Source organism: Cnephaeus nilssonii (assembly GCF_951640355.1).
Source record: "Cnephaeus nilssonii genome assembly, chromosome: 16".
Lineage (NCBI taxonomy): Eukaryota > Metazoa > Chordata > Mammalia > Chiroptera > Vespertilionidae > Cnephaeus > Cnephaeus nilssonii.
In genome coordinates this window covers 13,193,995-13,219,370 of record NC_137087.1, presented here as the reverse complement: position 1 = coordinate 13,219,370, position 25,376 = coordinate 13,193,995, and the positions used below count along the sequence as shown (strand labels likewise).

The 25,376-nt window shown below is 60.5% G+C and overlaps 1 protein-coding gene across 3 annotated transcripts in view; it reads left to right on the top strand.

The window, feature by feature from the left end:
- ZMIZ1 (zinc finger MIZ-type containing 1) overlaps positions 1 to 25,376 on the top strand; it is a 222,608-nt gene that overhangs the window by 176,686 nt on the left and 20,546 nt on the right. For 2 of the 3 annotated variants that reach the window (XM_079793044.1, XM_079793042.1), the window contains exons 8-12: positions 12,015 to 12,159; positions 20,185 to 20,299; positions 21,239 to 21,456; positions 22,412 to 22,610; positions 23,499 to 23,789. In XM_079793044.1, the coding sequence (XP_079649170.1) occupies positions 12,015 to 12,159; positions 20,185 to 20,299; positions 21,239 to 21,456; positions 22,412 to 22,610; positions 23,499 to 23,789 (968 nt within the window). The remainder of the gene's footprint in view (positions 1 to 12,014; positions 12,160 to 20,184; positions 20,300 to 21,238; positions 21,457 to 22,411; positions 22,611 to 23,498; positions 23,790 to 25,376) is intronic. The other variant, XM_079793043.1, reaches the window with a different exon arrangement.

The following is a 25,376-nucleotide window of genomic DNA, read 5'->3' as shown; positions in this document are numbered from 1 at the left end:
TCCCTCCCCCCCCCCGCAACCCGCACCCCGCACCCCACCCCCCCGCCCCGTGTTCTATAAATTCAGTCTCTCTGTCAGGTTTTCTTGGCATGGTGTCCACCTTTTCATAGCTAAAACAAGTAGATGGCATACTATGGAATGACAAGTAAAATAAGGAAACACGTTAAATAAAATAAAGAAGGACAAGTAGTCTGGAAAACGCACAGGTGCCCCTGCCGTTGAGGAGAGCCCTGAGGGATGAGCGAAGGCCAGTCTGGTGTTCCGGGCAGCTGGGACTTCCACTGCCAACCCCGCTGGGCACGGGTGGGTTCCAGGGCTCCTTCCCACACTCGCACTCGGGGTTTCTTGGAAAAGGAGTGGTGTGACCGACTAGGAAGCCAGTGTTTGGAAACGTGAAATGTACAAGCACTGCTCTTGCTGGATAGGTGGACGAGAGGGGAAACCCTGCCGCGTGGTTTGGGGTAGAGAACCCACAGTGCAGGGTCAAGAAGGAGCATCTGAATCTGCCACTGAACGCCCGTGGGGCTGGGTCCCGTGTCCCTGAGCTGAAACACCTGCCTGTGTGCAGAGTGACTGCAGCCGGAGGGTCCCTCTGCCTCTGAGGCAGCTGGCTGGCTCGGGCCTCAGCTCACAGGCCTGCAGCGGGGAGGAGGAGCACTCACAGCGTCTCTTGCACCAGGAACCTAGGACTCGAGATAACCAGGTCGCTCAGCCAGGGGAAGGAGGAGGAGGGTAGGTGCAAATGGTGGGAGGCAGGAGAGCTAGGGGTCTCGGCAGCAGGTTTTCCTGAATCAGCTTTCTCAGAGAGCAGTGACCTGAACCCAACTCTCAGTAGTCAAGGGTCACCTGACAAAGTGATGCCCGCCCCACCCGCTCTCCCGCCCTGTCCCTGCAGCACACACCCTCAGTCACTGTTCAGGGCGGAAAGGTTTCTCAGGCAGCTCCTCTACAGAAACAAAGGTGCCTGGGTAGTCTCGGGTCCGGGACCCAGGACGGCCTCTGTGCTGCTTCAGTCGCAGGCCGGAGAGGTGCGGGGGCGGGGGGGCGGGGAAGGCAACTGCCATTTGACAGTCGTGGGGTTGACACAGGGGCCAGAGAGGATGGAGATAGTGCACAGCAAGGCCTCCCAGCACACATGAAGGCCGTGGTGTTTAGACTCCGGGTCTCGGTGACCTTGGGAAGGAACCGGCCTCACTCCGATCTCTCCTTATGCTGGCAGCAGGAGGACACCGCCAAACTGCAGGCACCCAGCTGGGAAGCTGTAGAGGAGTCAATTACCCGGGGAAGAAGCGGATTCCCGCAACCCCTCCTTACCCCCCTGGCTCCCTGGGAGCAAGTATGGGCAGTGGTGTTTAGCCCCCGGGAGAAACTGCGCGTACAGAATAGGAAGTAGGTTCTCCAGGCAGCGCCTGCTGGAATGAGGGGCATGGCTCCAGGCTGCAGAGGCCGGGCAGGTGTGGCTCGAGTCTTGTCTTGCAGACACACTGGGAGCATGTCTTGGTCTAGGGAGAGCATCCTTGCTGCGCTGGGCCTCTGGCCTCCTCCATTCTGCTCAGGTGCTGCCGCGGAATGAGTTGGAAGTGGGGAGACTGGTGACTCTCAGCACCACCACTCCCGCCCCCTATGGGTAGTCTGGTCAGTCCTGGGGTAGCCAAAGGGACTTGTCCTGTTGGAACCCATGTCCTCTCAGAATGTGGGGGGTAGGCACACAGAGGTCTCCTGGCCTCCATCTCTTGTGGGGTGGATCCGGGCCCCAGCCCCTCTCCACACTTGCTTTGCTATTAGTGCTGTATAGTTCTCAGCGGAGGTGGTCTAGATCCCACCCTTGCCCTGCTGCCTGCAAATGTCTCAGGCTAAGAGGAGGCAAACCTGCCTCGGTCCTGGCCTGCTGAGCCAGGTTACCCTCTTCTCTGTGTCACCCCTCATGTCTAAAATGGGGCCTGTGATACCCCCACCCCCTGGTGGCTTATGAGAGTCCAGGGGCCAGGGGTGTGTGACCCAGCCCCCTCGAGGGGACACAGTGCTCAGTGGCAGCTTCCTGCCAGCTGGTCTCCCCGGACAGCAATGCTGACCGACGCCCCTGCCCGAGCCCCCCCCTCAGGCTGGAGGACGGAGGCGCACCTACAGGAGGGGGGTAGCATTCTCTTTCTGACGAAACTGCTCACCTTGAGCTGCTTTGGGGTGTTTTTTCGTTGTACCTGCGTTATACAGGAAGGTTCAGATGGTGGGAGGTAGGCAGGGAGTTTTCCAGGCTGGGATTTTCCTAAAGCCTCAGCCCGGACAGGCTCAGCCTGGCTGACTTCTCTGAGTCTGCGTCGCCTGCTCAGCAGGCCCAGCCTCCCCTGGGTGAGGGATGGACAGCCAAACCGGTTTGGGAATCAGCCCTGCCAGCTCTGAGGTCCCCAGAGTTCAGTTCCCAGGGTGAGTTCACACGCCTTGAGACTCCCAGCTCCTGCCAACCCGGGCATCCCTTGGGGGGAGGGGGTGGGAACGGACCAGTGTTCCTGGAGGGAGGGAATGGCTGAGTCCCTCGGGCTGGGCTGGACCTCAGGACCTGCCAACCACTGGGAAGCAGGTAGGGCCCAGTGGGGTGGGCGGGGGGGGGGGGGTGTCATGAGCCTCCAGATGCATCCTGGGCCGGCCACACCATCACCTGGTCGGTCTCCCTGTGTGCGGGGCAGCCAGGCGGTCAGGCAGAAGAGGGGCAGGGTTGTTTTTTTGTTGTTGTTTTTGAAATATATTTTTATTGATTTGTTACAGAGAGGAAAGGAGAGGGATAGAGAGCTAGAAACATCAATGAGAGAGAAACATCGATCAGCTGCCTCCTGCACATACCCTACTGGGTATGTGCCCGCAACCAAGGTATATGCCCTTGACTGGAATCGAACCTGGGACCTTTCAGTCCGCAGGCCGACGCTCTGTCCACTGAGCCAAACCAGTTTCGGCAGGGGCAGGGTTGTTTTGACCTTCTTGCCCACACAGTGATGGGAGATGGCAGAGCAGGCAGCAGAGTGTGGGAATGATCTAGAAAAACCAGAAGTAGCTGAAACTCAGGACAGCGTGCTGCTGGGTGCTGTGATACGGCCGTTTTGCAGGAGAGCAGGATTTCCCCAAGGAAAACCTCTCTGGTTTTATGTCCCAAGGGTCAGCTGTCCAGGTCCCCAGAGTCCAACCTACAACCTTCCAGAAAAGACATCTCCTCTAACCAGGGGGCATCCTCCTCCCTCAGCGTCCTCCCCTCCCAGCTCCCGTCACCCCTGGGTCCTGCACACACCAGCCGTCAGGCCTCAGGAGATAATCCCCATTCTGGGCCCTCGGCCTCAGTAAACCGAGCTCCTGGGCATGGTGAGCTCTCTGGAGCCCCTCCCATCCACAGCCCACACCTGGTTGGGGCGAGTGTCCAGTCCAGGTGTGAGGATGGGCAGCTCATCCCACAGCACCTGCAGGATTGAGAAGGGGTCGAGGCTGACCTCAGCTCCGAGAGATGTGGCCCCACTGTGAGGCCAGGGCTGAGTCCCGGGCCATCTGACGTCAGAGAGAGCCCAGCACCTCGTCTTTCACATCCGGCCCAGAGAGAGAAAGTTGCCCGAGGCCCCACAGGAAGTTGGTAGCAAACTGGGACAAGAAGCTGGGACAATGCCTGATCGTGGGAAGGTGGGCGGGAGTACAGAACTGTTGTCTTGGGGGTTGTGCCTGCTCCCAGATACGTGACATCACAGATTTGTGGGGTGAAAGGGAACCGCCCTGGGCCGGCAGCAGAACCTCTGTCCTGCAGTGTGATTGTGGGTGAACCACTCCCTCTTGGGCTGCCATTTCTGCTTCCTAAAACAGACAGGAAGAGTCCTCGGCCTGCCCCTCACTGCGTGTTGTGGGCTCCATGAAGCAGAGGGCGCCAGGCTGTAGGGAAAACTAAAGGGCTGTCTGTGCGTCCCCCTGACCCCATTAGGTCTTCACTGTCCACGGTGGGGAGCGCCACTCCATTTCACAGACATGCCCACACAGCCCGGGGTTAGTGGTCATGATGGGACAGACACCTGGCTTCCTGAGGCCCAGCAGCCACGGCCCCGGCCCCGCCCCTCTGGTCATGTGCATCCTGTGCTGTTTCCTCCTGGGAGGAGATGACCCGAGAGAGATGGCAGGGAGGGGCTCTTTTTCCATTTCTGGGGGCGCCCAGCGGAGGTGGGCCTACAGAGGACAGCTAAGTAGCAGTATTTTATTTGGGCAACAGCACAGTAAATGGGAGACAGAAGCATCTTGATCCTAAAGGGTTATGTGCTCAATATCAACAACAAAAGAACAACGTCCTCTTATATAATCCTTCCTCTGTGTCAGGCATTGTGCTAGCATATTATGTGTATTAGCTTGTTTAATTCTCATGACAATTTAGGAGCTGGTAATGTTTATTATCCCCATTTTACAAAAGGGAAAACCAGAGTCCGGGAAGGTTAAGTAATGCACCCAGGGTCACACAGCTGCTAAGTGGTTGAGCTGGGATTTGAGCCGCCTGGGTTCAAATGGCCCTGATAGTCCGGGTCTCAGGCACAGTGTGCACAGGGCTTGGCCACTCTGCCTTCTGGAGGCAGCAGGTAGTCAGCATTCTGTAGCTCCCAGGTTTCCAGCTGAGACTCTTGGGCACGAAACCAGCCACTTCTCACACGTGGTTTAAAGCTCGGGCCTTCCCTTCATTGTGGGGCTCCTCGCACCGGCCTGAAGGCAGAGGGTCCTCCTGTTGCGCCTCACTTTACAGCTGAGACAGACTCTCCCAGGCCTTTGTCATCGCCAACCCCATGTCCTCCCCCTTCGCCCTCCCTCCAGGGCCTCACCTCTCCTCTGCATGGGTCTGGAGTCTGGAACCCTGGTCCCCAGGTGCAGGCAGGAGTTCCCACCCTCCTGACCCCCACGCTTCCCTGGGCAGTGGTCCCAGGACTGCGTGTTTGGGAGATGGAAGAGGAAGGTCAGAGGGTAGGAGGTGTGGCCTGGGCTGGGGAGGCAGGAAGAGAAGCAGCAGCGTCCCCCGGGAGCGCTGGTGCGATGCTGTGGGAAGGCCGCGTGGGCAGACACCATTAACATGAAGACCGGGGCCAGCCCCTGAGCAGAGGGAACCCAGGCTGCAGCCGGCCTCCCAAGTTAAACGAACTTGTTGTTTCTGTCAGCTGCTTACCTTCCAGTCCCCATTTGGCGAGGCTCACCATGGCTCTGCCGGTCGGTCACAAGACAAGGGTCACCTGACGTGGTTGTAGGTTTTGTCTGATGGAGCACCAGCCTCTGTCACCTCCGTGATGGAATTTCTCTCAGGCTAATGCCCCAGGGGCTAGGCCCCTGCCCTGGAGGGATGGGGAGCTGCTGGCAGGTTTAAAGGTCACGGCGGCAGGTCGCAGGTATTACCCTGCTAGTCCGGGCCTCGGGCACAGCGTGCCCAGTGCCTGTCCCTCTCTCCCGTCCTTTGCCTGTTGGGTTATCCAGCTGTGATTCGTTTCAGTCCCGTAGTCCTGTGTTTGCATAGCCTGTGCCAGACAGCGCTCTGGGTGCTGGGGTGGCAGCACTGAACCCCTCGGATCCCAGCGTGGCCCTCGGGGCTCCTGCTCTCGCTGTAGAACACCACAGCTTTCCCCAGGAGGCCACTGAGCCCCACTGTCCACCTGTACCGCCGCTGGGGACGCGATCGGAGAGGTCCTCTCGCTGTCTTGCCCAGTGTGGGTTGCTGGGAGGCCGGTCTGGAGATCGAGAGAAAGGATAGGACACGCTTGTCATAATTCAGGGGAGAACAGACACGGCGGCGGAAGGTGACTGGGACAGAAAAGGAGCCGAAGGGACAGACTGCGGAGACGCAGGCCATGATGATCTGAGGGTGGGGCAGGAGAGGGCAATGGAGGGGCGTCACCTGGGGTGGCTGAGGTGCTCCTGGGAATCCAGTGGCCGCGGCACCAGCACCTGAGGCTGCCGGGGGGGCGGGGGGGGAGGGGGGACCCAGCGTGGATGCCTGGTTCTTCCATCGTGACTCCCCAGTGCGGCCCTCCAGCTGTCAGGCCAGACTCCCCCCCTGGGAATGGGACCCCCATGCTCTGCTGCCATTTGTATGGATTTAGTTAAGTGGATGGTATGGAAGCATTTGAAAAGATGCCATTCGTGTTTTTCATTGGCAGTGAACCCCGGTTGCATGCTCCCGGGACCTCTTTCCACCTCTCTCTGCCCCATTCTCCTCCCCGCTCCACCAGGGCACGGCTTGAGAGGGCCACGCCTGGCAGGTCGCCTCCTGGGCACCCAAGTCCTGTCCATCCTGGGTCTTGGGAGCCCCTCGCTCTCTCGCTCACACACACTGTCCGGCAGCAGCCTGTTAGCAGCTGGGGCGCTCTTTGATACAACACGCTTTTGTTTCATTTGCCCGAGGCGTCCCCAGGCGGCGGCACCTTTGATAAGCCTCCTGTTTGGCCCCCCCGTCCAGGTCTCTGCCCTCCTCCTGGATGGCCCACTGCCACTCCACCCCTTCCTGATGCCCAGGCCTGACCGGAAAGAGCATCCCGGGCCAGCTCACCTCCCCCTGCTCGCCTCACGGGAGAGCTGCCTTTCTTCCTGTGGCCACGATGGCTGCCTCTGCTTTCTGGCCCCTCTCCAAGCCTGAGTGCAGCCTGGGAGGGACTCCCGCACGTACCCAGCGAGCTTGTCTGCCCCTTCGATGCTCTGGATTTCAGACCCCAGCCTCGGTCTCCCCTCCACCCCACCTGCTCCCTGTCCGCTGGCTAAGAGCTGCTCCGGAAAACGCAGCTCCACCTCCCGACCTGGAGCCCCAGCAATTCCCACGCCGGGAATGCAGGCTCCTCCATCCAGGCTCCTCCATCCACTGCCTCTCAGAGAAATGTTGCCCTGGCCCTGGTCCATCTGGTCAGCCCAGCCTGGGCGGCTGCTCGGCCGGAAGCTGCAAATACAGAGGCAAATGCAAGGCTGGTCACTGTCCCCGAGGGGGGCACACCTGGTCGGCCAGGGCTAAGACTCCCCAGGGCTCCACTGCAGTCCCGCCCTCACTCTTCCATCTCTTTGTTGTTGTTGTTTCTTGTCCTTAAAGGACACGGTAGTGGGTGCAGGCTGCAAGGGGGGGCAGGGGGGATGGCCAGGAAGATCTTGGGGCTCTCCCAGGGCGCCTTCCCTCAGACCTGCGGCCTGCACCCCCTGACTCTCAGGCCCAGCGTTCACTTCCATTTCTCTCCCAGAGGAGCTCATGGTGCCTTAGCCGTGGCGTCCTCTGGTGCAGGGTCCCTAGACACGTCTCCCGGAGCCCAGGAATGGAAGGTGCGCCACCCCCGGTCCACACCCCGCCGTTTCTTGTCCCTCTGGTGCATACCACACATGGCACAGCATCTGCCGGGAGGCACGTGCTGCTGGCAGGTGCCCGTCGCTGTTTACGTCCGTGGCAGGTCTGGGGTGGACCCCGGTGTCCCTTGGGGTTTCCTCGAAGGCTAGAGAGATGTGTCGGCAGTGGGAGCATCCCAGGTCAGCCGTCGTGTCTTCTACCTCCCTGGAGTCCCCTCCCCTTCCACTGACCCCTCGGGACTCCTGCTTCCCCAATGGGCATGGCCTTCTGGAATTTGGCTGCTAAAGGCCAGGGCTCAAGATGGTGCCAAATGAAATACCCGGGCCTGGGTTGTGGCTGTTCTGGACCCTGAGGAGCCTGCCCCTGCCCACCCCATTCACAGTGCTGCGGGGGTTCCTAGTCGCCTGCCCGGGGCCTCGCACACACTGAGGCCCCCACCACCTGTGACTTGCAGAGCTCACGCCTACCCAGTTCACGTGTCTCTGTGCTCTGCCACGTGGTCAGCGTGCACAGAGATGCCAGGGCGCCGTCTGTCCTGGTGGTCACTCATCCGCCAGCCAAGGTCGGTCACACGAATGGCGTTGTCACCAGCCCGCGGGTAGCGCTGACTGTGCTGCCTGGCGCCGCCCCTGCGCTTCTCCCTGGTAACTTGGCTCCTCCTCACAACTATGATGGGAGTGGAGTTAGAGATGGAGAAACCGAGGCATAGGACGGTCAGATGAGTTGCTGAAGGTGCCACGTGGGTGGCGGAGACAGAGCTGGGATCAGGTCTTGCAGATCCGTTCCGGAGGCCGTGCCTCCCCAGCTTTCCTGGTGTTACGTGGTGCGGTGGTGGCTATTGGATTGAGGGGCTGTTTGCTGGGGCGGCTGTGGTCTCTGCCCACCCTCCCTCCCTTTCTCGGGGACCCCTGCGGTTGGTTGACAGCAGGCATTACGGCTCAGGTCTACTCGCTGAGGTGGGCAGCTTCTGTGAAGCCCATTTCACAGATGGGGAAATCGGAGCTCCACGTGGTGAAGCGGCTTGAGTGGCGGGACACACCTAAGTCCCGTCTGTGGGACTTCAGAGCCTGGGCTCTTAGCCCTGCTCCCCACGGCCTGCCCTCTGTGCTCCCCCCCCTCCTCTCCGGGGTGCTGTGGCACTGGTGTCCCTCAGGGCTTCTCTGACACCTTCTGGAGGGGCCTGGGGTGGCTTCCTCGCATTCACAGGGCACCTCGCTGCCTGCGGGAAACGGCGCATACGCACGCACGTGTGCCCTCTGCCCTCCGCAGACCGCACGCAGCGTTTTCGAGGACTGTGCTCCCTACGCACCAGACACTGTTTTAGCCACCTGGTGCGTGTTAGTGTCGTTCAGACATCAGGGTAATCCTACGGAGCGTGCATTCGTGTTATGCCCATTTAACAGATCAAAAAACTGAGGCCCAGAGAGCTTCGGTACGTTGGCCGAGCTCACGTAGTTCTCAGTGGTGGAGCTCACAGGACGAGGGAAGGTGGCTCCCCGGGCAGTAGGAGGGACTCCTGACCCTGCCTGCACGGCTAGGGTCTCCCTGAAATTCTCATGACCGGTGTGCTCTGTACACCACACCAGGCCTCCCACCTCCCTCCCCATCCCCGGACTCCTCATGCCCGGTACTCCGGGGCACATGCAGACACCCTCCCGGAGCCCTGGACACACACACCCCCACCCACTGGGCTGTCTGTGTGTGTGTGTGTGTGTGTAATCTCTCCCTGCCTCTGTCTGCCGGTCCTGCTGGTTCTGACAGCGCCCAGACTCCCTGTCTGGCTGCACATTCCCACACGTTGTCATTCACCAGCATTTGCCTCAGAACAGCCTGTGTTGGCTTAAGCCGTGATGACAGCATGCACTGGGTCCGTCTGCCGCGCATCTCCCCGCCCTGATGCGTCTCCCGCCGTGTGTCTGCCAGGGGTGGGGGGGTGGGGGTGGGGGGGCGGCCTCTGTGCTCAGGCCGAGGGGTGAGGGTGGTGCTTCCTCGCTCCCCATCCTGTCCCTCTTAGTTGTAGGAACGTGGCTGCCCTGGCATTCGTGTTGTGCACTGGCTGCCTAATGCCCACATCCCATCTGTCACAGCATCCTGAGCCCTGCCACGCCACCAGCCTCCCTTCATTTCATCCCCTGTAAGGAAAAGCACTCCATTAGTGATAGGAAGATGAGGGCGGTCCTTGACCAAGCAGGAGGGTGGCCTGTGTCGTTGGAGGAAAGCTCTGAGTGCCTCCTGCATGGCTCGGTGGCCCCCAGGAGGAGCGAGGGCCGGGAGGGGCGGGAGGGCAGGGCGGGCAGCGGCGCACCATCTGTGCCGTCCTTTGTGCTGGCAGCTGAGCAGTCCCTGCATCGCTGTGATCCAGCGCCTCGTGCTTGGCGTGCAAATGAGTTTCCAGATGCCCAGTGCCCCCCACACAAAGAAGCAGTAACTAGGGTCCTGGGAGAAGAATGGAGCAATCTAGAAATTCATTTCTGTTTGTGAATAGCTGCTCCCCCCTCCCCCCAGCTGCGGCAGACCTGTGCTGGGCACCCGCTCTAGAGGCGTTGGCCTCGGTGTCTGAGCAGACACAGGCCAGGGAGGGGGCTTCTCTCCGGCGCTCTCCTCCCTGAGCAGTGGTGGCTGGATGAGCCCCCAGGAAGGGGCAGGACATAGCCCATTGGCACCCGGCCTGGGGGGGACACAGGTACTCTACTGGGAGGGGGTGCACGCTGGGTTGTGGCCCCCACGGGCATCTTTGTGCACCACACAGCTGAGAAGATATGCCCAGTGGCCCTGGTGGGACCCCTCACCTTCCTGCCCCATTCCCTGTAAGAACCACTGCCCTTCCCTTGACCTTGGGCCCCAGCCCGCCCATGGGAGCGGGGGCACCTCTCGCCTGGCAGCTCACAGCCGGACTGGATGGGCGGAGTGCTTCTGCTGGTGCTAAAGCCGCCTCCTGGACCCTGCCCACTAGTGAGGGCAGGAAGGAACCCGCTGCTCCCCAAATGCTGGGCCCCGTTTTCTCCCCACTCCTGATAGAGCTTGCCTGGGCCACAGGCAGGGCCAGAGCCTGGCAGAGTCTCAGATGGGTCCCAGCCCTGCTGATGGGGGACCCTACTCAGGTTCTGAGCGGTTTGAAGCGGCAGCTGCCCAGTCACCCCGGGCGTCTTTCCCCAGTGCCGGCCGAACATGGGAAAGGGTGGACTCAGCCGAGGCCTGCGATTCTGTCCAAGGGGCTGGAGGCCATGCTGCTTGGTGTTTGCCTTCTGAAGGGTTTCATCTCCTCCCCACATTCTGGTCCCATGTTAGACTCTATCACTGGGGCAGGGGCACCAGCTGTGTGTCTGGCCCTTGCTGGTTACTGTGGGCGAGTGACTTCGCCTGCCTGAGCCTCAGTCGTCTCATCTGTAGAATGGGGATAATAGCTGACATCCTGGATCATGTGGGGCGGATTTGAGAAAAGGCCACAGAAGCATGTTGCACAGCGTTCGGATGGGAGACCCTGGAAATGAGGGAGTGGACTCTGTGTCCAGCCAAGTGGCTGAAGCAGTCCTGGGTTCCAAAGGTCCCTGGCCACCTGGCCTGGTTGACTATTTCCAGAGCTATCAGATCAGTCTGGGGAAGTGCTCCTGCAGGAGTGGGGCATGGCCGGGGTGTGGTCCTCTCTCCCCGCCCCCCCCCACCCCCCATTGGCTTCTGCACAGTCTCAGCAGTTCCCCCGTCTGCTCCTCACCACAGCCCTGGGAGGAAATCAGGGCAAGAGTCATCACTCCTCTCCCCTGCAAGCAAGCTGAGGCCCAGAGAGGGTCTGCGAGCTCCCTCAGGTCACACAGCAAGCTGGTGACAGCCGAGCCCTCCTGACTCCTCCCTCCCTCGCCAGACCTCGGCTCCCTCTTGCACTTTGGAAAGACTGACCAGACATGCTGACCTTGAGGGTGCTTCTGGCCCCTGGTGGCCACACTGGGACAGTGAAGGATGAGAGAAAATGGGCACTTTCCTACCTGTTCATTCGAGCCGCTTTTCTCTTGGTTTTCAGGGCCTCTCGAAGGCTGGATGTGGAGGGTTCCCATGTGTTCCTGCCTTTGGTGCCCTTGGGAGACCCTGGCTTAGTCACCACCACCCCCCCCCCCCGGCCCCACCCCTGGGCAGCCCTCTGGCCTGTGAGTCCTGTCTTCTCCAGCCTTGGCCAGCAGCACAGGGCCAGTCTGGGGTGTGACCGAAGCTGTGCGCACACTGCTCCGGGGAGCCCATGGTCGGAGGGGTTCCCGGGAGAACGGTGCAGGCACTCCTGGGCTTGTCCACAGGCGCCGGGAAGGCTCTGGGCTTTGTTTCAACCTTGCGGTTTGGGCTCCGCCCATGGGGAGAAGCCATGTCCAGCTGCTTGTCCAGAGTCTGGGGGCGGGCTTCACTGAGACGCCTGGGGGTGCTGGCGGTGCTGTTTGGCTCCCCCTGGTCTCCCCTTGGCATCGTCTCTGCCGTCCCCTCCACCGTCTTGACTCTTCCTTGCCATTGAAACCGGCCCTCTGAGCTGCTCCTACAGCCACAAGCTTTTCAGGGGGTGTTAGTCCCACTTTACAGGTGGGAACACTGAGGCCTCCTGAGCAGGCCTAGAGCCTCTCCTGGTGTCACACAGAAGTGGGGAGCGTCGCTAACACTGGGAGAGTGAGGTGGGGCGGGCACGTCACGGTGGTGGCCGAGGTGACACTAATCGTCCTCCCTGTCCTTGCAGCCCTGCTGTCCTCCTGGTGCGAGGAGCTCGGCCGCCTGCTGCTGCTGCGACACCAGAAGAGCCGCCAGAGCGACCCCCCCGGGAAACTCCCCATGCAGCCCCCCCTCAACTCCATGAGCTCCATGAAACCCACTCTGTCGCACAGGTGAGCAGGCAGTGTCCCCCGGGCGGGGCCAGGGGCTGCTTGGGTGGGAGGCAGGCTTGGCCTCGAGGTTCAGGAGGAGGAAGGTGGCCAGGCCGACTGGCAGGAGGCTGCTCAGAGGACAGCCTGCATCACGCGGCTTGGACTGCACGGGTCGGTGGAAAAACCCGTCAGTGCACCTGCGCAGGCCAAACCCTCGCTGTTCAGGGTGAACTGGACTTTCCCAGAGAAGTCCGCGCCAGTTCTGACCCTCCTCCTCCACACCTGTACCGAGTGACGCGGAGGGAGCAAGCTCCTTTTGCCTTTTCATAAGGAGACGGTGGGCCGGGTGAGCGTGGGGGCCGGGATGTTTGGGATTTGGTGCTAGGAGGTGCCTGGCTGTTTGAAGATTCAGGTCCTGTTTGAGGGCTCTGAGGACAAGCAGACAGGAGAGGGTGAGGAATCCGGGAAGCTTGGATCCCCAGGCTGTTTGGGGGGACTCTGTGACTTGGGTTTCTGTAGCTCAGGTAATGCAGTCACGCCCATTACAGGCCACAGAGGGAGAGGGGGGTGCCACCGCACCAGGCTGTGGTTGGGGCCAGTGTCTCCAGGCGAGGCCCATGGTGCTGCCAGCACCCTGAGGTGTCAGAAAAGGTCAAGTCACGGCAGCCCCGAGGCCCTGAGGTGAAGGCGGCCAGGAAGAACCTTGTGCCCACAGGCTTGCGTAGAGCTTAGGTTTGGGAAGCAGCGTTGGGACTCACTCCCTGTTGGTCCTGACCACGGAGCTGTAGGAGGTGCAGAGCCCTGCCCAGGAGGAGGGAAGCCTGGAGAGGCCAGCCCAGGGCAGGAAGGGGCTCCGGCCACGACCAGGCAGCAGGCCCCGCCCAGCCCCTGCACTGGGACCCCGACTTGACGCCAGCAAGCATTTCTGTCTTTTGCTCCCAGATTTTTAATGAGTGGTTAAAAAAGCCAATTGTGATTAACACATTGTCCATATGCAAATCAGTGCTGCAAAGGTAATTAAAAGCCTAATAAATCTTGTTTACACTCTTAATTTGATTACAATCAAAGCCCGAAGTTGCTGGGAAAGACTCTGAGGCTGAAGGGTGCCACCTCTTCTGGGTGAGGGGTGTGCGACCCCAGAGGAGAGGCTCCTGGGCAGGGCGCTGGTGCTCCCCTGAACCTGGGCAGGGCATTGGTGCTCCCCTGAACCTGGGAAGGGCGCTGGTGCTCCCCTGAACCTGGGCAGGGCGCTGGTGCTCCCCTGAACCTGGGCAGTGTGCTGGTGCTCCCCTGAACCTGGGCAGGGCGCTGGTGCTCCCCTGAACCTGGGCAGGACTCTGGTGCTCCCCTGAACCTGGGCAGTGTGCTGGTGCTCCCCTTGGACCTGGGCAGGGCGCTGGTGCTCCCCTGAACCTGGGCAGGGCGCTGGTGCTCCCCTGAACCTGGGCAGGGTGCTGGTGCTCCCCTGGACCTGGGCAGTGTGCTGGTGCTCCCCTGGACCTGGGCAGGGTGCTGGTGCTCCCCTGGACCTGGGCAGGGTGCTGGTGCTCCCCTGGACCTGGGCAGGACATTGGTGCTCCCCTGAACCTGGGCAGTGTGCTGGTGCTCCCCTGGACCTAGGCAGGGTGCTGGTGCTCCCTTGGACCTGGGCAGGACATTGGTGCTCCCCTGGACCTGGGCAGTGTGCTGGTGCTCCCCTGTACCTGGGCAGTGTGCTGGTGCTCCCCTGGACCTGGGCAGGACTCTGGTGCTCCCCTGAACCTGGGCAGGGTGCTGGTGCTCCCCTCTGCAGCAGGTTGGGGCATAGGCCCAGGAGCCAGGCTGCCGGGCGTTGACGTTCAGCTCTGCCATCTTCTAGCTGGGTGACTTTGGAGCAGTTCCATAACCTCTCTGTGCCTCAGTTTCCTCATCTGTAGAAGTGGAAAAGCAGCAGCACAAGACCTACATGCTCGTCACCAGGCCTGCACGCAGGGAGCCCATTGGACTAGGTGTTATTCTCCCAACCCCAGCCTGGTGACATCTGACTCTAATGTGGTCATTCATGGTCAGCTAACAAAGACGGGGTCTTATTCCCTTGGTCATATCACACCACCTTCACCACTTTCATTTTTAACTGTTTGCACACCTACCTAAAAGTTCAATCTGTAATTAACCCTTCTTCTTGCCCCCAGAAATATATTTTTTTAAAAGAAACAGTAAGTGAAAGGGAGATTGAAGGACTCATAAATCCTGCTCCATCAGTTCCAGGTTGCCAAAATGCAAGGATCTTTTCCTTTCCTCCTTCCTATTGAAAAAAATTTAAGACCCTCCAGTATGCAGTTAGCTGCACCAGTTCCTCTCAGCTTCACCGCAGGGAGGAAAGAAGCCCCAGTAATTGTGATGATGGAGAGCGCTGTTAATGGTTCCCCTAAATTAAAGCGGGCGGGAGCTTTGGCTCCTCGCCGCCTTGTGTTTCGTTAGTGATAACACTACAGCCTTGCACAGAGACGGGGCCAGTGGAGCTGGATCGGGGAAATTCATTAGGGTCTGACAATGCCCTTAATCGGAATTCGTTATTTCTCCCAAATAAAGTGGCTGTTAGAAGTGCAGGGGAAGAAATAACTCAGCCCCCCTCCTCTTCCCTCCTCGAAGGCCTGCAGACACTGCCACGGGAGGTACCCAGGAACCAGGAATCATCCCTCCCTCTTCCTGGGCTTGACTCATTTCCCACATTTAGCAAACACCAGTCACTGCCCATGGAGCTGGCAAACACACCTATGAGCCATCCACTCTAACTGCAGTGTGAAGAGCTCTTTATAACACATATGAAAAATGTGCTGCGGGAACCGAGGAAAATTCCCTTGGTTCTGTTTAGGAGAGTCACAAAAGGAAGTATCCAGGCTGGGCTTTGAAGTATAGGTAGGAGTTCACTAGATAGAAAATGGAAGACGGAGGAACACTAAGAGGTTTGGAAGATATGTCCAACAGTCAGGAATGATAACACCTCTTCCCATGGATAGCATATTTGCAAAACTTCCAAGCTCCTTCATTGTATCATCTTTAAATGAATATGGGTACTTACAGGGCCATCAGGCTGGCGAATGGGAAAGAAAAATGTAAATACAGTTGAACAGGGGCTGTCTGCCAGGCACTGTGCTAAACTTTACCTGTATTTGCATGTTTCATCCTAGCAGAGTGATAGTCCCACTTTACAGATGGGAAAGTTGAGGCTGACTTAAGTAACATGTCCCCAGATCATAGAAATCACCAGTACCAAAGCCAGGACTCCCCAAAAAGTTAAGTTCTTAGCCCAGATAGGTAAGCACTGTCCTGCGAGGCCTCCCTGTGCCATTTGAATGTTAACTCCAAAAATGTTAAGTCAAGAGTCCTTGAATATTTGCCAGTACACTGAGTTCAGGCCAAAGCTAGTGATTTGATGTAGAAAGTGTTGTTTTCCTGGGACACTAGTTGGGTTTTCTCTGCAGTGTCTTTGAGGCCAGACTTTACATATCCTCTGTCCCTTCATGCCGGTGGCTTCCCAAGATGGCGTCCCGGGAAGCCCGCAGCTGTCCCTTCCTCGGTCACCCTCGCAGCGCGTGCCTCCTTGCATTGTAGCCATCTCTGTAGGGGCAGCTCTGCCTGCTGGGCCCTAAGCTCCCTTAGAGGGAGGGATGGGCGGCCCACTGCGCCCTGGCCCTTGAGCTCTGGGACCCAGTGACCCTAAGAGCTGCTTCCGTTGAGCTCACTTTAAGGAATTAAACGAGTTCTAAGTGAAAGTCACTTCACATTGTCTCTGTGTGTAGAAGCCACTAAATACATCATAACAAGAGCAACAATAACCGCAGCCAACGGTTTTAGGTGCCGAGATGTGCTGGAGTCAGTCGTTTTGCCTTACACATGTGGGCTCGCTTAATCCCCATGACAACCTCTGGAGGGAAGGGCAGTTACCATCCCCCTTTTACAGGTGACACTGAGGCACGGAGAGAGTAGTGGCTTTGTTCACCTGCCTCTGTCCCTCTTTCTGGAGGGCAGGACCGCCCACTTCCTGGGTGCAGGTGCCTCTGGCCGCAAGCACATGTAGGTGGTCGGCAGTCAGACTTAATGCACAGACGCTTTCGTTCATTCCCGGCCGCCCTCGGAGAATGAACACGGTTGGTGCTGAGTCTCCCTGGCACTTCGATTAGCAAGGGCTCCTCAATCCTGTGCGGGTGGGAAGGCATCTTGCCAGGAACAGGGAGCCCTAGAACCCCGGGCTCCTAGGCAGGGGGCTCATGCAGACCCCAAAAGCAGGAGGAGTAAAGTGGACATGGCCAGGGCTTCCTGAAGAAAGTGGCCTTTGGAGGAGGAGCCTCAAGAGGATGAGTGGCATTTTTCAGGGTGGGGACGAAGCATCCAGCTGAGCGGAGGTGCAGAGGTGGGAAAGCAGCGAGCTGCCCCGTGTGTTAGAACACCGCTGAGATCGCACGCGGCTCCTGGCACAGGTGCCTCTGCAGGAGGAACAGGATTTGAGGCCGTTCTGGCTGCAGGACTGGCTGGGGGCAGCTCAGGCCTGAGGCTGGGTCATGCTGGATCCAGGATGTGCAGAGCAGGGCAGGATTACTAAGCATGTGGTTCTCGGATCCTGGGGGCTCTGGCTTCCTCTGCCCAGTGGGCAGCGGAATAATGCCAAGGACCTCTGACCGGGGCTGAGCATATCTGCTGGTGAAATAGGACTTGCCAAGGGGAGGAAAGGAGCCTTGGGACACCCCTCCACACACACACACACACACACACACACAGGTCTTATCTTTGTCACCCTGGGCCCCCTCTCATCCTGTAGGGCCCAGGAGCCTGGCTTGTCCTTGATCCTTGGGCACAGGGCCTGGGCAAGCCCCAGTGGTGATGTCTGGGTCTGGGCAATGGCAGCGGCCGGGCTGAGTGCCGCGCCTGTGGGGGCGAGAGTCTTCACTGTGACAGCAGGAGCTGTCTCCCCAGGAGATGAGTCACAGCCGTGTTGGTGCGGCTGCCACTTCTGCTTCGGCAGCAGGTGCAAGTGGAGGCGAGCGAGTCCCCGAGACCACCCCTGTGTGTGCCCGTCTCCTCCCCCGGGTGTGCACAGCAGCCTGCCAGCGGGGCTCGTGCGTATGCACACATACGTGTCCCTCATACACATGCTTGCCCACTGGTGTGCGCCTGGGCTCTGGGGGAGCCTACCAGCCAGACGGCGGAATGCCCAGTTTGGGAACATTGGCTAAGTTTGCTTCTCACCGAGTTTGGGGTAGAGGGGGCGAAACAGGAAGGAGCCGGTTTCCGCCCACAAGGCCCACCCACGGAGCGGCAGGCAGGCAGCGGAGCTGTTTGTGGGCCTGTGGAGGATCCTGGTGAGCTGGGGCCTCCCCGCTGAGGTGGTGAGGCAGCAGCTGCTGGCCTCTGGGGCTCGCAGGGGTTTTACTTCCTCAACCTGCCAGGTGCCATAGCGGGCGGCAGCCTGCCGGTGGGTGGAGCTTGTGGGGCAGGAGATCTGGGGGAGAGAGGACAGACCCGGCTCGTGCTCTGGGCAGTTGCTGGGGGTCCTGAGTTCCATCCAACCACACCTAGGATGGGGGCCCCGCATGAGAGAGGGGGTCCAGCGGTTCTCCTCTTTGTTGTTGGGCAGGATTACCAAGAGTGGGGTTCTCAGATCCCAGGCGCTCTGGCCTCCCTCTGAATGGCAGCCAGATATGGACAGAGGAGGGCAGTACCTCCCAGCGGGCAGCCGGAAAGGCCAGGGACCTCGGCCTGGAGAGCAGAGGTTCTTCCGGCCCCGCCGCACTGCGGAGCCGGCTCGTTGCTCACTTTGCTGTGCTTCTCCTCCCGCCCGGGTTCTCTGGGTCCCCAGTCAGCACCCCCAGGTGTACTGTGAGCTGTCTGTCCCCTTTGGCCTGTGCCTCTGGGCCACGGTCCCTCTCCGATGACCCCTTCAGTGGGTGTCTGGCCAGCAGGGAGCCGGCAGGAGGGCTGGTCCCTGAGAGCAGCTCCTCTCCCCCAGTTCTCGACCCGCTGTTTTCCCCGGGAGTCATGAGTACGCCAGTCTGGGTCACTTTCCAGCTCAGAGAGCCTCTGTCTGCATTCTCCTCTGACTCACCTCGGGCGCACTGCCAAGGCCCGTGTTGTTCGAGCCTACCTGACCCACAGTGAATGTGCACATCACACCGTGACCCAGGGCGCATCTATACTGTCCATGAAATCAAGACATAAGGTCAAGGACAACATTCAGCCTTACCGAGTGCTCTCGCTTGACGGCTTTGTTTTGGTCCCTCTTTTTCCCCCAGCACCCGTTTGATGTCATGACCCACTCGTGTTCCGTGACCAGCATCTGGAAAACACTGAGTGGGTGGGGGTGGGGGAGGGCGCCATTCTTAGGCCCACTTTTCACAGATGAGGATGCTGAATGCATCAGGCTCGGCAACGTGCACCAGGTCCCTGAGCCAGGCAGGGTCAGGACCAGGACTTGTACCCAGGCTACCAAAAGAGGCAGGGCAAGAGGAGAGGGGATGGAGTGGGGTTGCTCTCATACCAGGAGGGCGGGACAGGCCCGCCAGGGAATGACTGGTGAGCAGAGGTCAGAGGGAAGCCCAGGCCAGGCAAGGGAAGAGCCAGCATGGGCACACGGTGACACAGCCCTGCCCTTCAGCCTGAACACCTGCAGGTGCCCACCCGACCACCCACACTGCCAAGGGCTCCACCTGGCAGCAGGTGCAAGACCCCCAGCAGCCCCCCATGCCTGTGGCACAGGACAGCTCTCCCTCCTGGAAGTCCTGGCCTCCAGTGTGAGGGAAGGTCTCTGTCTTCTGCTGACTTCCTGCAATGAAGGCACAAGCCAGACAGAGGCATGCGATGCCCTCTGCCACGCCACCCTCCTCCAGAGCTGCTCCCCCCAGTACCCGCAGTGCCGCCTTGCAGGCCTCACTCCCTCCGGAATGCCGTGGGCCAAGGTGGGACCCCAATTGTGGGCGCTCTGCCTTATGTCCTTCCCGGGGCCGTACGTCTTGTGTGCAAGGTGCCAGAGAGTCAGTGCAGGAGTGACTGAGGGACGAGGCAGCCCAGCCTGGCACCCCCGGACCTGAGACCCTGCCAGCCCTCTCTCTGGGGTTGTGCCCGGATCCTCTCTCCCCTGGGTCAGCTGGGCCTCACTCTCCGCCTGCACCACGGCCGCTAATAATAGGAAGCCACTATTGAGCACTTACTGTGTGTAGGGCAGGGCCTGAGGTTAGGTCCTGGCCTCTGGTGTTTGGGGGTTCCTCGAGAGATGTCACCAAACAAGGTGGGTCCTGCTGGGCCTAGCGAGGTGCCTGGGAAGACGTGGGAACAGCAGGGGCAGGGTGTGTTCTGGGACCGACGGGGGGGAGCCAAGGCGGGAAGCGTGCGGGGTGTGGTCCGGGTAAGTCATTCCGCAGTGTCTGTAACATGGGGCAGTGGAAACCTCTGATTGTGCCCAGTCTTAGGGGCTGGAGCGCTTAGCCTGGCGGGTGAGCACAGAGGCGGGTGGGAGAGGTGGCCTACAGCTGTGGTCTGGAGTGGGAAGAACGTGACAGAGGACGCTCCTTCCAACGGCCACGCGGGCCGGGCGGGCGGGCGGGCAGCCCCCCACGAGGGCTGGGGAAGAAGGGGGAGAGCCAGCACTCAGCCTGGGGCCTTCTGACCTTTTCTGAGAAGGGCCCGGGAAGTTCCGAGGGGAAGCTGGTGCGGGGGAGCGAGAGGTGGTTCTAGACAGCCACTTAGAGTCCGAGCGTGGCTGCAGGGGGCGCTTAGAGTCAGCCTGCGGTCTCTCTCTTCCTCCTCCATAGTGTGGCCTGTGGACCTCAGGCTCCGGTGACACAGACAGCCTGGGGGCCCCTCTTCAGTGAGGGGGGTGGCGGGGGAGGTGGTTACCCTTGCAGTCTGTCACCACTGAGGTACACCTGTCCTGCACCGGCCTCCGTGCCAGGCCTTGGGGATGCAGAACTGCCTAGGCTTGGCTGGGAGCCGCAGAGCACGGCGGGGTGGTGGGCACGCCCTGGCCTGGTCAGTGTCCGCAGCCCCTGAGAACCCCTCTGTCTCCCTTTGCAGTGATGGGTCATTCCCCTATGACCCTGTCCCCTGGCAGCAGAACACCAACCAGCCTCCCGGCTCCCTCTCTGTGGTCACCACGGTGTGGGGAGTAACCAACACATCCCAGAGCCAGGTAAGAGCCTGTCCTGCCCCCACCCATCGCCCCTCCAGGTGGGACCATCCCTCGGGTCACAGGCCAGCCCTCCTTCCTATCCCAGGCTCTGCTCTGCCCAGCTGGAAGACCAGCGTCCAGGGCACACCCAGCCGTGGGCACGCCTCCACCCAGGATGGGCTCACACCTGCCTCCGGAGGGCAGCATCTGGCCCCTGGGCACGGCCCCATCCTGGGGCCTTTCTGGGGGAATAGCGTTCATCTCACAGACGGACAGCAGGGCCGCTTCCCTAGCCCGTGGCTCCTGGGCTGGATAAACAGAAGGACTTCCTGGGTGTTAATGACATCAGGGCTCCAGCGTCTGGGGTCTTTGACCCTGGATGACCTGGGTTAGATTTCAGCAGAATGTGAAGCCTAAACTCTGACAGATCCCTAGGGAACCCTGCCTCCCACTCTCGTGCCTTCCTCTTTTCTCCACTCCTTCCTCTTACCCGCCCGCCTCCGACCCTCCCTACCACGGCCGCGAGGCCGGCTCAGGGCTAGTGCTGCCCTGGAGGGAATCACCTGGGTCTTGGGCCACAGGGGCCCCTCAGCCAGGATTCTGCTGCCCTCCATCGCTGCCAAGTTGGGCTTCTCTTTGCCGTCACATGGCAGCCACCAGGGCCTCTGCGTGGCTGCCCTCTGGGCATCCTGGCCCCTTTGCTTCCCCGCCTGCCGCCTGGTGCAGGCCCAGCTCCTCGCTTCCCCTCTGGCTGAGGTCTTCTCTGCTGCCGGCTTCTGGCTGGGTAACTCCTCTGATCACCGTGCCCTCTGGGCACAATAGATGTCCCTTTAGTCTCCTTTTCCTCTCTTGCCCTCCCTCTGCTTCGTTTTCTCCACCGCCCTTTCCCGTTTCTTCTTTGTTCTCTCCATGTCACCTGGGGTTACTCGCTCGAGTGACAGCCACCCTTTCTGCCCACAGGTCCTCGGGAACCCTATGGCCAATGCCAACAACCCCATGAATCCAGGCGGCAACCCCATGGCGTCGGGCATGACCACCAGCAACCCCGGCCTCAACTCCCCCCAGTTTGCTGGGCAGCAGCAGCAGTTCTCGGCCAAGGCGGGTCCCGCACAGCCCTACATCCAGCAGGGCATGTATGGCCGGCCCAACTACCCTGGCAGCGGGGGCTTCGGGGCCAGGTGAGCCTCAGAGCGCCGGGCACCCTGCTCTGCCCCGCATCCAGGCAGAAGAGTCCGATTTAAGTCCCGGTGCCATGCTTCCTGGCCTGTAGGGCGGGCGAGCCCAGGCACCTCTGCCCCCAGCCGTCCCATCAGATGAAGGGACATAGTTGTCCCTCATTCTCAGGCCACTGATCCCTGGCCCACAGCAGCTGGGTGGCATAGTGACAGCTATCAGGCCCATGCGGATAGAAGGACCCCATTCCTCAAAATGTGCCTCCTCCTCACACCTGTGTAAGTGGGAAGACACTGAAAGCTGGATCAGGGGAGTTCGAGGGCAGCTACAGACGGGGCTTGGGAGCTCAGCCCTGCCTGCTGCTTACAGAGGCCAAGCTGTGCAGAGGCTGAGAGTCCCCGGTTCGCGGGAAGGGAGAAGGGCAAGGAACCCCCCAGAAGGTGCTCCGGGGACATGGGTGGGGTGGAGGTGCCCCATTTCTCCTCTTGCTGCCCTGCTCTGTCCAAGACCATCTTCTTGACCTCACCCCTCCCCAGCTCCCAGGGCTGACCGCATCCCTGCCGGGTACCAGCGCAGTCGGTGGTTAAACGCAGGTGCCATACACACCTGAAGCTGCATCGCCAGCCCATCCACCTCTGGAGGGCTCTGGGTGTGTTGCTCGGGTTCGTTCTCTGAGATTGCACATCCTCCTCCAGGGGTGAGCAGGGCAGACAGGTGCAGTGATTTAATGCACATGACAGTGAGCATCAGCCACGTCGAGCCAGGGCTCCAGGAACACAGCAGCTCAGTGGTCGCCAAGCGGCATGAATGGCTGCTGACCCGCAAGAGGCCCCTGTCCCCTCTGGGCTCTGAGTCTAGACACCTCCCCGCTGTGAGCAGAGGGCAGGAGGGCCTGGAACGGCCCCATCCTCTCCCTCCCAGCCCAGGCCATATCTAACTCTTCCCTTCTCTCCCTCGCAGTTACCCCGGGGGTCCTAACGCCCCCGCAAGCATGGGCATCCCTCCGCACACCAGGCCGCCCGCTGACTTCAGTCAGCCGGCCGCCGCTGCCGCCGCAGCTGCAGTGGCAGCAGCAGCAGCCACGGCCACAGCCACAGCCACTGCCACTGTGGCAGCCTTGCAGGAGACGCAGAATAAGGATATAAACCAATATGGACCGGTAAGGGCCCCTCTAGTCCTGGTCCAGTCTCGCCCAGCCAGCCCGGCAGAGCCCCCGGGTATCAGAGTTGGGGTGTTGGTGCCTGTGGGGCTGTGTATGCAGATGGAGCTGATGGTGTCGGGGTACATTGGGTTTTCGTGGGAGCACATGGAGATTGTGTTAGGGTGTGGATGTGTCTGGTTGGGTGTAGTGTGTGTGTCTGCATGTGGGCAGAGGTTCCATATTGCTCTCTGGGCCCCTACTCCCCAAAGAGGGGCTCCGTGTCTAGCACAGCCTTGTCACCAGCTTGTCCCCTGGGTGCCTCTGAGGGCCACTGCTCTCCTAGTCAGCATCTGTGAATTCCGCCCAGGTCCTAGCTCTGCCCTCCTGACCTTCAGAAGGGCCGGGTGGGGTTTGAGGAGGGGGCAGCCCCCACAGGCATGCAGGACAGGTATGGGGGTGAGGACAGCAGGGCTGGTGGGCCGAGGTAGGAACTGGGCCTCATCTGGATGGAGGGTGTATCTCCATTGGCCAAGGACCAAGGGTGGGGCCAGGGCTTCCAGGACAGGGGCTCCTGCCTCCATCCTCATCCGCCTCCATCCTCCCACGTCCTGCCCGCCCCTGCACCCTCTTACCATTTCCTGCCTGCCTCTCCCTGGAAATGCTGCCTGTGCATTGGAGTGACCATGCCCCACCCCTAACCCCTCGGGCTGCATCTTTCCTGTGCGGTCTGCAGAGGGCAGCAGTGAGCCCAGGAGGCTGGCTGCTCCTAGGGGCCTGGTCACCAGTGGCAACCACACAGGAAAGTGCCCCCCACCCCAAGCCCCCCACCTCCCTACCCTTCCCTCCCTGCACTTTCAATGCATGTGGCATTTTATTCTTTTTTTTTTTCTTCTTCTCCCGTTGAAGGTCTGTTCCTCTTTCCAGATGGGTCCCACCCAGGCGTATAACAGCCAATTCATGAACCAGCCCGGGCCACGGGGGCCTGCCTCCATGGGGGGCAGCATGAACCCTGCAAGCATGGCGGCTGGCATGACACCCTCCGGGATGAGCGGCCCTCCCATGGGCATGAACCAGCCCCGGCCGCCCGGCATCAGCCCCTTTGGCACACATGGGCAGCGGATGCCCCAGCAGACCTACCCGGGCCCCCGGCCCCAGTCCCTTCCCATTCAGAGCATAAAGAGGCCATACCCAGGAGAGGTGAGTGTGACCACAGGCAGGGGGTTGGCAGGGCTGGAGGAGGGAGGATCCTGGGGCTTGAAGACCCAGGGTTGTGGGAAGTACCTGGGAAAGGGATTGACCCCCTTGGAAAACCTGGGTGCCAGCAGCCCTGCTGGCCGGGCTACGGAGGCCCTTGTGGCCCAGAGGAGTCAGGGGCTCCTGGCTTTAAGCCCAGCTCTGCCATTTCCCCGCTGGGAGACCTTGAGCAAGTCCTCCCTAAGGCTCAGCCCCGTCACCTGGAAAGGCGGTGGCGCTCCAGCCTCCCTCCGAGGGCTGCTCGTGGGACTTGAGCGAGGAGACATGAGGAGCTTCGCCCTGGGCTGGCGTGGGAGGGCCCTTGACAAGCCGCGGCCTCTGTTAGCATTCACGTTTGTCTCATGCAGACAGTAGCTGGGACGCTGTGGTAAGGAACTACACTTCCATAGGCCCACAGCCTCCCGCCCGCACCAGGGCTTCCCCACTTCCCTCCAAGAGTGAGAGGCGAGACAAACGCCGGGAAACATTAAAGACTGGCCACATCGGAGAGGAGGTTGGAAGGCAGGCAGCGTGTTTCCATCAGTAGGCAGCTGCTCTGCGGCTGCCCAGCCAGCGGGGCCACGGCGTGTGAAGATTTAGGAAGGTCAGGTCCACACCTCCTGCCTCGGATCCGAGGCTTCGCAGGAAAGATAGGTCTGAGCAGGGACCCCCATGGGGCTCCAAGAGAGGTCAGGGAAGGAAGGCCTTCTGGGGGTGTCCCCAGGCCTGCAGGGAGCGCTCGGACCACGCGCTGGTAGCAAGTGGCCTGTCTGGTCAGCTGCCAAAGACACGGGGACCCCGGAACCCTGGGCTGGCGCACATCCCTCAGGAAGCCTGCCTTGATTCCTCCCCCGGACAGAGCCCTTCCGAGCGTCTCCCAGCACTCGGCTTGTGTGCCCTTCTCAGGTCAGCTTCACCCCTTTGTCTCGGAACTGTGGCCTTCCGCTGGGGCTCACAGTGCCTTTAAAGCCCTAAGACGTAAGTCCCTGGAAGGTCTGTGGGGTTCCTCGGCGTTCACCTTAGCTTGGGCTAGCACAGTGGTCGGCAAACTCATTAGTCAACAGAGCCAAATATCAACAGCACAACGATTGAAATTTCTTTTGAGAGCCCAATTTTTTAAACTTAAACTTCTTCTAACGCCACTTCTTCAAAATATACTCGCCCGGGCTGTGGTATTTTGTGGAAGAGCCACACTCAAGGGGCCAAAGAGCCGCATGTGGCTCGCGAGCCGCAGTTTGCCGACCATGGGGCTAGCAGGTGGCTTGGCCATTGGTGAGGTGTCCTGAGTCCTCAGGGCGAGGTCAGAGATCTCCAAAATCACCCAGGAGCCTGGGCCAGGCCCCGACATGCCTTCAGGTTGACACCAGTTCAGGAAGGGGCCAGGAGGCAATTGGCCCCCAAGATCCTGGCTGTTCTCGGGGGACCTCGCGCTGTGCTGTTGGCCTCACTCCTGTGCTCAGCCCTCTCGGCCTTCTCTGGGCTCAAACTCCTGTCGTCCCCTCTGTCTGGGCCCCAGGGGCCTCCGTAGCCTGGCCAGCAGGGCTGCTGGCA